The 14,478-nt window shown below is 39.8% G+C and overlaps 1 protein-coding gene across 1 annotated transcript in view; it reads right to left on the bottom strand.

Moving 5' to 3' along the window:
- The window catches only part of LOC101747169 (protein RRP5 homolog), a 35,122-nt gene extending 22,014 nt beyond the window's left edge, over positions 1-13,108 (bottom strand). Inside the window, exons 1-5 of the mRNA XM_004925671.5 lie at positions 12,359-13,108; positions 11,858-12,004; positions 11,077-11,232; positions 9,723-9,870; positions 8,735-8,854 (exon numbers count right to left, since the gene is read on the bottom strand). Of these exons, the coding sequence (XP_004925728.1) occupies positions 8,735-8,854; positions 9,723-9,870; positions 11,077-11,232; positions 11,858-12,004; positions 12,359-12,433 (646 nt within the window). The 5' untranslated portion in view covers positions 12,434-13,108. The remainder of the gene's footprint in view (positions 1-8,734; positions 8,855-9,722; positions 9,871-11,076; positions 11,233-11,857; positions 12,005-12,358) is intronic.
- Positions 13,109-14,478: the final 1,370 nt, after the last annotated feature.

Here is a 14,478-nt window from a genome sequence, read left to right on the forward strand (position 1 = left end):
AGCCGCCCGCGAACCAAGATACACAGAATTGCCATTCTTTAATGGAAATCACCAAGACTGGCTATCCTTTCGTGCAGCCTATCACGAGACGATGAATTCATTTACAAAAACAGAAAATATAAACAGACTCAGAAGGAACCTGAAAGGAAGGGCAAAGGAAGCCGTTGACGGATTACTTATAACGAACGCTGATCCGTCCGACGTCATAAGAAGTCTAGAAGCGCGATTCGGAAGACCGGAAACAATAGCCATAACGGAGTTAGACACGCTACGAGCTCTGCCAAGACTAACAGAAACACCAAGAGACATTTGTATATTCTCCAGTAAGGTGACCAACGCCGTAGCTACGCTTCGTGCATTAAATTGCACACATTACTTATATAATCCGGAAACTACCAAAACAATGTTAGAAAAACTCACACCAACACTACGTTACCGATACTACGACTTCACCGCGATACAACCGAAGGAGGATCCGGATCTGATTAAATTTGAAAAATTCATGAAAAGAGAAGCCGAACTGTGCAGCCCTTATGCACAGCCTGAACAGGTGGGGCACTACTCGCAGCCCGCACAACATAACAGACGCACACAAAACGTGCACATAGTCAGTGAGAAGCCATCACGAGCTAAATGTCCGGTATGTAGCAACACTGAACACACCACAACAGACTGCTACATATTCAAGAAGGCAGACTCAAACACAAGATGGGATATCGCTAAGAATAAACACCTGTGTTTCCGATGTCTCAAGTATAGAAATAAAACCCACCACTGTAAACCGAAGACGTGTGGCATTAATGATTGCAAATATACTCACAACAAGATGCTACACTTCGACAGAAAAATTGAAAAAACAGACAAGAGTGACAAGGAAACAACAGAGAACATTAATTCCGCTTGGACCGGAAAACAGAAACAGTCCTATTTGAAAATAATCCCAGTCCAAGTACAAGGACCGATAGGCACGGTTGATACATACGCGCTGCTCGACGATGGATCAACGGTGACACTCATAGACGAAATCATTTGCAAGAAGACTGGAATAACAGGACCAATCGATCCGTTACACATACAGGCGATTAACAACATAAAATCAACGGAAACAAGGTCAAGAAGAGTCAACCTCACGCTCAGAGGCCTCAACAGTCGAAAAGAAATAATACAAGCGAGAACAGTTAACGACCTACAAGCAACAGCACAAAAAATACCAAAGGAACAGATAGATGAGTATTCGCACCTACGAGACATCAGTGACATCATCACGTACGAGAACGCGAAACCTGGAATCCTGATTGGCCAAGACAACTGGCACATGTTACTAACTTCAAAAGTTAGACGAGGCAACAGGAATCAGCCAATAGCGTCACTGACACCTCTAGGCTGGGTATTGCATGGAGGTCGCACTCGTACCCTAGGCCACCACATAAACTACATAAATCATGCTAGCGAAACCCAAGAAGATGATAAAATAGAAAATCTGATAAAACAGTATTTCGCTATGGATGCGCTATGCATCACACCAAGAAAACCAAAAACAGACCCAGAGGAACAGGCGCTTCGCATCCTCAACAGCAATACAGTCCACACAACAGATGGAAGATACGAAACTGCTCTGCTCTGGAAAACAGATAATGTCAGTCTACCAGACAACTACAATAACTCGTTAAAGCGACTGATAAATATAGAAAACAAACTCGATCGTAATCCGGAACTGAAACAGAAATACACAGAACAGATGGAAGCACTCGTCGCGAAAAGCTACGCCGAGCCCGCTCCAAAAACAAAAACAGAGAACAGAACGTGGTATCTACCTCACTTCGCCGTCGTGAACCCCCTGAAGCCGGAAAAACTCCGAGTCGTCCACGACGCCGCCGCCAGAACAAGAGGGGTAGCTTTGAATGATATGCTGCTTAAGGGACCGGACCTACTCCAATCACTACCAGGAGTGATAATGCGATTTAGACAGCATAATATAGCAGTAACAGCAGACATCAAGGAGATGTTAATGCAAGTGAAATTAAGACATGAAGACAGAGACGCGCTCCGTTATCTCTGGCGCAAAGATCAGCGAGATGACAAGCCCCCAGAAGAAAACAGAATGACCTCGTTGATCTTCGGGGCGTCAAGTTCTCCTTCCACAGCAATGTATGTAAAGAACTTGACCGCCCAGAAACAAGAAGCCACGCACCCGGAGGCGGCAGTCGCAGTACAGAACAGACACTACGTCGACGACTACTTGAACAGCTTCAAAAGTTTAAAAGTACACACAACTACAGACTTTCGTCGAAAACACGAAAGAAAACCGACCTCGAAGACCTTCTGGACCGACAGTAAGATAGTGTTGAGACGGACAAGGACGGGATCACGCTCGTACAAACCTTACGTCACCCAACGCCTGACAGCTATAGAAGACAGTGCAACAGTAAACGGGAGGCGATGGTTACCCACGAAGCATAACTCAGCCGACGACGTGACCCGCGACGTCCCAATGCCGTACCACAACGAACATAGATGGTTCAGAGGGCCAGAATTCCTATGCCAACGACGAGACTCCTGGCCCACGGAAACGGCGACAGTAACAACAACAAAATTAATAGATAAAGTAAACATAGCAGCCACAGCACCGGCGGGAGCCTCATGGCCGAGGCGTCGCCATGAAAAGTGGAAGTGCCAGCCACGAAATACACGCATGCGAGGGAAAAGTGATAGCGACATATTCAGATCCCGACAACGTGGGGCGCACCGTATACATCAAAACCAAGGGTGGAGTTCTACGGAGACCAGTACGAAAACTACTGATCCTGCCCATCGAAGAAGACCATCCTGCACCGAGAAGAATGCGACTGACTCGCACGGCGGGAGTAATGTGCAGGACGAAATAGGGTTTTAATAGTTTTATCAAATAAATAGATTTGATAATATAGTTAATAAGTAATTACGTAACAAAAATGTATAATCTTAAATTATTTTATGTGCAATATGTTAGTGTATCAGATCAGAGAATGTAAATAGACCAAAAGGAACGATTTGTGGAGCGCTTTCACTACGGTAACATACAGATCAAGGGACCCCCGAAAGTGGCGCGTCGATAGCGCGTCGCGAGATGGGGTACTGAAATAAATATAAAAGGATGGCCATTTATAGGCAAAATCAGTTCCCAGTGAATCTTCGACAAAGAACCATCAGCAAGATAGAAACAGTTCTCAGTGGATCTTCGACAGAAACAGTTCTCAACAGACCATCAAGACAGAAACAGTTCTCAGCGAATCTCCGACATAGAAACATCAAGAAACAGTTCTCAGCAGATCATCAAGACAGAAACAGTTCTCAGAAGCTCTCCGACAAAGAAACATCAGCAAGACAGAAACAGTTACCAGCAGTTCTCCAATAGTACAGTTATCAGAAAACCACCAGTGAATCAGCTACCAGTGAACCAGACAGTTACCTGTGAAACCTCGCTACAGAAGCCGAAATCCATCGAAAGAAACAGCCGTCTTCTACCAGCGCACAAACAAACAGCAGAAACCATTATTACACGACTCGGAAACAGCCCTACAGACCGGGTCGTGTACATTTCATGGTCCATTCGAGCCGGATCGAAGACAATTTCATTATTCTTTCGAGCCGCGGGTAAAGGATACATTTTGAAAAAAGGAAACTGGAACAATGCCGATAACGCGGTCAACAGGAAGAGGTCGGATCGAAACTAAACAATCGCCGCCCTCAGAAACCACAGCTACAATACAGAGCGTGTGGACAGAAACAACCGCGAATACCGTCATGAGTCTGGTAGCCCCCACAGCAGAATCATCGTGCGCAACAGCCAACATGGAAGCCACGATGAAAGTCGCAGAGAAACCTGGGAACTCAAAAACAGAGGCCGTCAAACAGTATATAGCCAAACAGAATGACGTGCCAACAAAACAGCGCGCCGGTACAGTCAAAACTGACCGGTCGCGAAACAGAAAAGAACAGAAGATAGCCAAAGCTAGAGAAGAGCTCGCCCGCCTACAGGTGGAGTTAGCAGCCGCCCGATTGGCCACGCTCGAAGCTGGATCTGATGACGAAAACAGCGAATCAGAATACAGTAAGTCAGAACTCGACGAAAGAGTGGGCACGTGGTTGGAAACGCAACCCACAAAAATGGAAAATCACGACCGACATAAGGAAACACCGGCGGGAGCCTGCGACAAACAAGACTTCTCAGATCTAACCGCAGCAATAACACTCGCCGTCAAAGCCGCCCGCGAACCAAGATACACAGAATTGCCATTCTTTAATGGAAATCACCAAGACTGGCTATCCTTTCGTGCAGCCTATCACGAGACGATGAATTCATTTACAAAAACAGAAAATATAAACAGACTCAGAAGGAACCTGAAAGGAAGGGCAAAGGAAGCCGTTGACGGATTACTTATAACGAACGCTGATCCGTCCGACGTCATAAGAAGTCTAGAAGCGCGATTCGGAAGACCGGAAACAATAGCCATAACGGAGTTAGACACGCTACGAGCTCTGCCAAGACTAACAGAAACACCAAGAGACATTTGTATATTCTCCAGTAAGGTGACCAACGCCGTAGCTACGCTTCGTGCATTAAATTGCACACATTACTTATATAATCCGGAAACTACCAAAACAATGTTAGAAAAACTCACACCAACACTACGTTACCGATACTACGACTTCACCGCGATACAACCGAAGGAGGATCCGGATCTGATTAAATTTGAAAAATTCATGAAAAGAGAAGCCGAACTGTGCAGCCCTTATGCACAGCCTGAACAGGTGGGGCACTACTCGCAGCCCGCACAACATAACAGACGCACACAAAACGTGCACATAGTCAGTGAGAAGCCATCACGAGCTAAATGTCCGGTATGTAGCAACACTGAACACACCACAACAGACTGCTACATATTCAAGAAGGCAGACTCAAACACAAGATGGGATATCGCTAAGAATAAACACCTGTGTTTCCGATGTCTCAAGTATAGAAATAAAACCCACCACTGTAAACCGAAGACGTGTGGCATTAATGATTGCAAATATACTCACAACAAGATGCTACACTTCGACAGAAAAATTGAAAAAACAGACAAGAGTGACAAGGAAACAACAGAGAACATTAATTCCGCTTGGACCGGAAAACAGAAACAGTCCTATTTGAAAATAATCCCAGTCCAAGTACAAGGACCGATAGGCACGGTTGATACATACGCGCTGCTCGACGATGGATCAACGGTGACACTCATAGACGAAATCATTTGCAAGAAGACTGGAATAACAGGACCAATCGATCCGTTACACATACAGGCGATTAACAACATAAAATCAACGGAAACAAGGTCAAGAAGAGTCAACCTCACGCTCAGAGGCCTCAACAGTCGAAAAGAAATAATACAAGCGAGAACAGTTAACGACCTACAAGCAACAGCACAAAAAATACCAAAGGAACAGATAGATGAGTATTCGCACCTACGAGACATCAGTGACATCATCACGTACGAGAACGCGAAACCTGGAATCCTGATTGGCCAAGACAACTGGCACATGTTACTAACTTCAAAAGTTAGACGAGGCAACAGGAATCAGCCAATAGCGTCACTGACACCTCTAGGCTGGGTATTGCATGGAGGTCGCACTCGTACCCTAGGCCACCACATAAACTACATAAATCATGCTAGCGAAACCCAAGAAGATGATAAAATAGAAAATCTGATAAAACAGTATTTCGCTATGGATGCGCTATGCATCACACCAAGAAAACCAAAAACAGACCCAGAGGAACAGGCGCTTCGCATCCTCAACAGCAATACAGTCCACACAACAGATGGAAGATACGAAACTGCTCTGCTCTGGAAAACAGATAATGTCAGTCTACCAGACAACTACAATAACTCGTTAAAGCGACTGATAAATATAGAAAACAAACTCGATCGTAATCCGGAACTGAAACAGAAATACACAGAACAGATGGAAGCACTCGTCGCGAAAAGCTACGCCGAGCCCGCTCCAAAAACAAAAACAGAGAACAGAACGTGGTATCTACCTCACTTCGCCGTCGTGAACCCCCTGAAGCCGGAAAAACTCCGAGTCGTCCACGACGCCGCCGCCAGAACAAGAGGGGTAGCTTTGAATGATATGCTGCTTAAGGGACCGGACCTACTCCAATCACTACCAGGAGTGATAATGCGATTTAGACAGCATAATATAGCAGTAACAGCAGACATCAAGGAGATGTTAATGCAAGTGAAATTAAGACATGAAGACAGAGACGCGCTCCGTTATCTCTGGCGCAAAGATCAGCGAGATGACAAGCCCCCAGAAGAAAACAGAATGACCTCGTTGATCTTCGGGGCGTCAAGTTCTCCTTCCACAGCAATGTATGTAAAGAACTTGACCGCCCAGAAACAAGAAGCCACGCACCCGGAGGCGGCAGTCGCAGTACAGAACAGACACTACGTCGACGACTACTTGAACAGCTTCAAAAGTTTAAAAGTACACACAACTACAGACTTTCGTCGAAAACACGAAAGAAAACCGACCTCGAAGACCTTCTGGACCGACAGTAAGATAGTGTTGAGACGGACAAGGACGGGATCACGCTCGTACAAACCTTACGTCACCCAACGCCTGACAGCTATAGAAGACAGTGCAACAGTAAACGGGAGGCGATGGTTACCCACGAAGCATAACTCAGCCGACGACGTGACCCGCGACGTCCCAATGCCGTACCACAACGAACATAGATGGTTCAGAGGGCCAGAATTCCTATGCCAACGACGAGACTCCTGGCCCACGGAAACGGCGACAGTAACAACAACAAAATTAATAGATAAAGTAAACATAGCAGCCACAGCACCGGCGGGAGCCTCATGGCCGAGGCGTCGCCATGAAAAGTGGAAGTGCCAGCCACGAAATACACGCATGCGAGGGAAAAGTGATAGCGACATATTCAGATCCCGACAACGTGGGGCGCACCGTATACATCAAAACCAAGGGTGGAGTTCTACGGAGACCAGTACGAAAACTACTGATCCTGCCCATCGAAGAAGACCATCCTGCACCGAGAAGAATGCGACTGACTCGCACGGCGGGAGTAATGTGCAGGACGAAATAGGGTTTTAATAGTTTTATCAAATAAATAGATTTGATAATATAGTTAATAAGTAATTACGTAACAAAAATGTATAATCTTAAATTATTTTATGTGCAATATGTTAGTGTATCAGATCAGAGAATGTAAATAGACCAATAGGAACGATTTGTGGAGCGCTTTCACTACGGTAACATACAGATCAAGGGACCCCCGAAAGTGGCGCGTCGATAGCGCGTCGCGAGATGGGGTACTGAAATAAATATAAAAGGATGGCCATTTATAGGCAAAATCAGTTCCCAGTGAATCTTCGACAAAGAACCATCAGCAAGATAGAAACAGTTCTCAGTGGATCTTCGACAGAAACAGTTCTCAACAGACCATCAAGACAGAAACAGTTCTCAGCGAATCTCCGACATAGAAACATCAAGAAACAGTTCTCAGCAGATCATCAAGACAGAAACAGTTCTCAGAAGCTCTCCGACAAAGAAACATCAGCAAGACAGAAACAGTTACCAGCAGTTCTCCAATAGTACAGTTATCAGAAAACCACCAGTGAATCAGCTACCAGTGAACCAGACAGTTACCTGTGAAACCTCGCTACAGAAGCCGAAATCCATCGAAAGAAACAGCCGTCTTCTACCAGCGCACAAACAGACAGCAGAAAATATTATCACACGACTCGGAAACAGCCATACAGACCGGGTCGTGTACAATTACCTTGAAATAAGTGCGTTCTTAGCTGAAGATATTATTCAATCAAGAATAGGAGCGCACCTAGTTAGAAAAGGAGAGAACTTGGTGAATTTCACTCTATTTATTAGGAATATAGGAACTATCCGCATAAATAGATTATTAATAGAAAATAGATTCAACCTTCACAGAGATTATTTATTTACTAGCGATCCGCCCTCGCTTCGCTTCGGAAGATTAAATTTTATTATTGATAGCTGAGTCCCGCGATGTTATGTCGCGGAGCGAAGCTAGTTTAAAGAAGTAACCTAAGTTACTCCTTATATCATCAGCTACCTATCAGTGAAAGTCTCGACAAAATCGGTCCAGCCGTTTCAGGAATTAGCCGGAACAAACAGACAGACAGACAAAAATTATAAAAAATGTTATTTTGGTGTATGTACCGTATATATATATTCAGATGCATGTAGTAAAAAGAGGCTATTTCAATATTACAAACAGACATTCCAATTTTATTTATATGTATAGATTAAGTTGCACCAACAAAGTGATCATCAATACAATACATTGACAAATTGACAAAAGTTCATGGCAGATTATAGGTGAAATAGACAGTGCATTGACAACAAAAATAAAAATGCATATAACTAAAATTTGATTACATTTGATTAATTATGATTAATGTATATGTAATTAGGAAATGATCCATGACATTGTTTTCTTGGAAGTTGTTAGACATTTAGAAAAAACATATATTTGATCAATTAAAATTAGTTCAGCGCAATCAGACAACTCCGAATGAACATTGACGGAGACCGCGCTACCGTGGAGATTATTGTAGTCCCAAAGGATTCTGTTTAAGGGAAAGTAAGCTATAGATAGGCTTTGGTGTTCTCATTGGAGCATTTTTTAATGGATGATTAAGATTTACAGACTTACCAAGATCTATTTCGGGATTGGCATCTTTCTTCGGCAGGAACGCTGTTGTGTTAGGTATGCCGAGGTCCATTACATACCCGTGATCTTCAACTGATGACACTGCTGCTTGGAATATGGCACCTAAGGAAATAGAGATGCCAAATATAAATAGTTGAGGAACTAATACACATATGCGTGCTATGACATGTCCTTCTTCAAACAAGGCTTGTGGAGTGTGTTAAGCGATAGGCAGCGGCTTGGCTGTGGTACCCTGGCATTGCTGACGTCCGTGAGCGACGGTAACCACTCACCATAAGGTAGGCCGTATGCTTGTCTACCTAAAAGGGTAATTAAAAAAAATTGAAAAAAATCCTGCAGTTTTTTTGTCAACAGTACACAACATAACAATCAATCAAAGTTTCCTCTGCCCGGTAAATAAGTCGCTTGGTGTACTTGTGTACTTGATGACTACACGTGGGTTAAATTATTATCCATGAGCGAAGGTAACCACTCGCCATCATGTGGGCTGTACGCTCGTCTGCTTATACCGCAATAAAAAATAGAAAAAAACATAGTTTATACAACATACATAGACATTTACAACGTAAATTCGCCACCCACCTTGAGATATAAGTTTTAAGGTCTCTTATAGTTACAACGGCTACTCCACCCTTCAAGCCGAAACGCATTATTGCTTCACGGCAGAAATCGGCGGGATGGTGATACCTATCCGTGCGGACTCACTAAAGGTCCTACCACCAGTTATTGTTAGTAGTTCAGGCAAATGCTTCTTTTCACTATATTATATACATACATGTGAGGCTATATGTATTCTGATTTATTTATTGCGATCTTCATGTTTTAACAATTTTGTCAGTGTTGTGTAGTTGTAGACAGTTGATTAAACAATATGTATACACACAAGCAAGATTTAACTTTAATATCTATAAAGGAGGCCTAGGTCCAGAAACATAATGACAGTTCATGTAATAAGGAATGGAGAACAAACCTTTCTTAATTTCGGTATGTCGTTTCCCACTGTTTACGTGTTGAGGCATAGTCGTCAGCATGGTGTTGCCAGGTGCCAGTTCCACTACACTCACAGCTATGTACTGACCCGGTTTGAACATTTGTGACAATTCACGAACTTTTTCTGTCTATATGTATAGGAAACAAAAACTAATTAATGGACTTCATATCGGTATAACTAACTAAGGTTATTTCATGTCTGATTGTCTATGTCCATTATTTAATATTGTTGCAGCTCTTAAAACTAATTGTCTTTGATGTTCAAAGTATTATTGCGATTTTATTGTATTCATGTATATTTGAAATGGATTTTAAAATGACATCGAATAGTTTAAAAGCAGAGTACAGTTATGCAAATATTTAATTAAGAGGATCAAAATAGATTATATTAAAGCAGTAAAAAGAGCACTAAAATGGCTTTTAGTGGTGCAGTTATATGAGATTATATCGAGGGAATGGGGGGATTTCAGAAAGACATTTATCTTTGTAATTAAAAGTCCGTTTTATTTGGTATTAGCATCGACGTTTTTAATTGAACTTCAATTAAGTTTACCCGATTCAAATAGTTGCAGAAGTTTTTTTGTTATGATATTTTTTCCAAATTTTAAATTTTAAATCCTGCTCTCCTGTAAAGTTGAAAAAATGTCGCTTAACCAAATTGCCTTTCACCCCTCGACAAGTTTTTTTTTTCTTTTCCATACCAATGCTGATAGCCTTGAGAGGCTTTTTTTTTTTTAGAGGCTATTTCAACTTCTCCTTGATGTGTAGGTGAGCTCACGGGGCTTAAAACCGGGGTGTTGCTAACACTGACCCTAGCTAGAGCAGTGCTTTGCAGAATCTACCACCGAATCGGAAACGCAAGCCATGGGTTAAATTATTCGTGGAGCCCTTCCTTACAAGCGATGGGTTCAGAGAGGACGGTGATATGTTCTGTTTGCAGTGTCAGTTTAATAACTCATTAATCTGCCTAATTCTTAACTGATATCTTAAGCACCAAAATATGACAAGAATAGTCTGGTTTCAAATTACAGCTTGGTCATGAGACTGGGCGAAACGTATGGTTCCGTCATGCGCATGCGCTGTTAAAAAATCCAAGAGGCCACAATCCCCGTCATAAGAAGATTGGGCATTTTTACACAAAATAAACATTTTATTTTTTTATTTAGAACCGCTTTTATTTAAGTGTCCTAAAAGACTGTATGCTAGGAAGTGATTCATTAAGGTAAGTATAATGTGTAATTCAGTCAGTAATATGTTACTCCCAAATCACATGTTCACATTCATTATCATATGTAGAGTCAATGCTCACCCTTAAATATAATAATAAAAATTACCTTATCTTCAACATAAGCTTCGAGTAGCTTATTATAAGACTCGCTGATGTGACATGCCATGACATTGCCCAATAGTTTGCAAGGCATAGATACTTTTATTTTGACATCGGATACATGAATCACCCTGCCAAGTAAATTTATTCCAGGCCTTAAACTCTGCAAAACAAAAATTTCATCAAAGAAATACAAATTTTCATGCAAAATGTATAAGGGTTTGTAGAAAACATTCCAGAAAACAAATAGAGGTTGTAGACATTGTGATTCCGGAGACAACATCTTAAAAACAAAGTTTCATAACTTCTTACTGAACTCAAGTGTTTTATATGTGTTAAGTTAAAAAAATAAAAAGGTGCATTATGTATGTAGAAGACAGGGTCACAATAATTATTTGGATTCATATTTATGTAAAGTAAATTTTATTTTATTCTCAGTTTTGAGTATTTTTGCATTGGTGGATAAACAAGCTCATAGCCTGGTGTGGAGGAGGAGCCCTTAGATACACAGCATGAATTCCATCATGCAACTTGAGATGTGAGGTTGAAGTATCAACCAGAGATGTGAGGTTGAAGTATCAATCAATTTATTAAATAAGTTATACCACCATTAAAATCAAATTGTGTTCTTCTTCATGGTAAAATGAGCAGAATGGCAGTATCTACCTATATGGGCTTAATATGCAGCCTACTACCAGTAAAGTAGTTGTAGTTTATTCTCAATGACACGTTAAGAGTTTTAACATTATTTCACTGTACAGATGAATGGTAGGTAGTTTTTTTCTTACCTTAGAACTTAGGAAAATTAAATTATTATTTAACTTGTGTGTTTTCAAATAATCTTGGGCTTCGTCAGACAGATATCCGTCATCACCCTCAGACTTTTTCTTAGGTTTTTTCTTCTTTTTTTCTGCTTTTTCTGCAACACCTAAAAACTAAATCAAAACAAATATTACTAAGCTCTAATTATTCTTGTACTGCTATTTATCTCAATTATTTAAAATTAGTTAAAAGTATTATATAGTACACATACTTAATTAAACTATTAGTTTCATATTACATTACATAATTAAACTATTAGTTTCATATACTTTTTTAGAAGAATGTTTTTTTTAACTTTACAATAATTTTTTGTGGTATTTTGATTTTGGCATTTTTTTGTAGTTATGTTTAGTTTCAAGTTGGTTAGTTAATGAACAGAGCCTAGGGTAATTTTGGTTAACTAAATCAGGTTAGAAATAAATAAGCAATTCATTTATAATATAATAGTGGACATCCACTGTACTCACGTTGCCACTCTGCTTAAAATGTGCACCGGTAGGCTTCTTTCCACCTCGCGGAAAGTATTCTTCCGCGTCTGCCATCTTCTTTTACGCTTAATTCCTGTGTGATTCTTTAGAACACCTTGTTCAGCTTATTTAATTGATGTTTTCGCTTAATTCAGTTTTTGCTTATTAAAAAACACGTTCGAATGCAATCGCAAAGAACAGATTAACTTTTTTTAAGGGATTTTATGACCTGGTAACTGAGACCTTTAAGTCATACTGTTAACATTTTATTTTAGCCTATTTTTTCGCTGTTTGTAAAATTGCTGTAACATGTCATAGTGTGTTATAAGAGATTGCTGTACATGCCTGTAACTGGCTTACATACCAGTACTTAATTTTATACATGTTAATTTTAAGCTTGAATGTTTTGTGTGTATTGCTGTTGGTGTGTCTAAATAAATAAATAAATTTATATTTATATTATTAAAATTTATATTCATATTTTTATGAAAAATTATATTATGGAGTGAAATGAAATGAAGATGATTAATTTGAAACATTGATCAACTGGGATGAAATTAAATGGGATGATATGGGATGAAATATAATCTGAGTAAAATGGTGGTCATTTATTAAGACTTTTTCAGTAGACTTTTTGGAGGATCCCGAGAAGTTACGTTCAGCGGCTTTGTTTCATTTTCCCACATTTGTGCACTTTCACAGATATTAAACAGTTAATAAACCACCGTTATTACACATTTAAGCCCGAAGAAACACTAAATAGACAAAATAAAACAAATCACACAACTTCACTCCTCGCATTCCCGCCAAAAGTCGCACAGATTAACTTTTTTTTAAGAGATTTTATGACCTGGTAACTGAGGCCTTTAAGTCATGTCTTATTTTAATTTATATTATTCATATTTTTATGAAAAATTATATTAAGGAGTGAAATGAAATGAAGATGATTAATTTGAGACACTAATCAACTGGGATGAAATTAAATGAAATGAATTGAGATGATATGGGATGAAATATAATCTGAGTAAAATGGTGGTCATTTATTAAGATTTTTTCAGTAGACTTTTTGGAGGATCCCGAGAAGTTACGTCCAGCGGCTTTGTTTCATTTTCCCACATTTGTGCACTTTCACAGATATTAAACAGTTAATAAACCACCATTATTACACATTTAAACCCGAAGAAACAAGAAACACTAAATATACAAAATAAAACAAATCACACAACTTCACTGCTCGCGTTCCCGCCAAAAAGTCGCACAGATTAACTTTATTTAGAAATGCCATAGATTATACACTTTATTGTACCTACCTATTGATCATTGGCTTACTGAATTTGGCCCCCTTTTTTTTGATTTTCAATTTTTTTTTTTATATTTTTTTTTTCGTCATTTGTTCGTTAATGTTCGAATGTAAAAATTTATTGTTGGTCTTTAATTTGTTTATAATTAATTAAATAAATGATCACCCTTAACTTCGACCCCTTACTAGATATCTTTATTTTTATCGCTCAGATTAATTAATTTTGATCTATTATCGTTTGTTCGATGACTATTGGTGATTGTTCGATCATAAAAACAATTAAATTCTCAATTATCAATTTTTTTATATCGAATTCGAACATTAACGAACAAACGACGAACAAATAAATAAATAAAAAAAACCGAAAATCCAAAAAAGGGGGTCCAAATTCAGTGAGCCTTGATCATTTTGACAATCGGCTGTGTAACTGCCATATAGATTAGGTAGGTACAATGGATTCCATTATAATACATATGCATATAATACATACAGTTAATATTTAAATTCCCTTAATCTTCGGCAGTTTTTTTTGCCTACCTATCCTTGTAATCTCAAGGGGCTATGCCAGGTTCACCAAGTGGATAGGTGAGCTAAGGAGGGTCAGCCTGGCGAAGCAAAGATTACTATTCTTATTCTTAAATATTAATGAATATTATAAAATTTTTAAATATTAGGTGTATAATATTTAAGTAATTATTTTTTAGTGTTTTTATAATAGCTAGCTCCGCACGAACTTTTTGATTTGTTCATCAGTTAAGCAATGGAACTTAGTCCATAGATGTCATATTTTTTCATGGAAGGGAGAATTCATGTCTGTGCT

The sequence above is a fragment of the Bombyx mori genome, chromosome 25 (assembly GCF_030269925.1).
Source record: "Bombyx mori chromosome 25, ASM3026992v2".
In the NCBI taxonomy this organism is placed as follows: domain Eukaryota; kingdom Metazoa; phylum Arthropoda; class Insecta; order Lepidoptera; family Bombycidae; genus Bombyx; species Bombyx mori.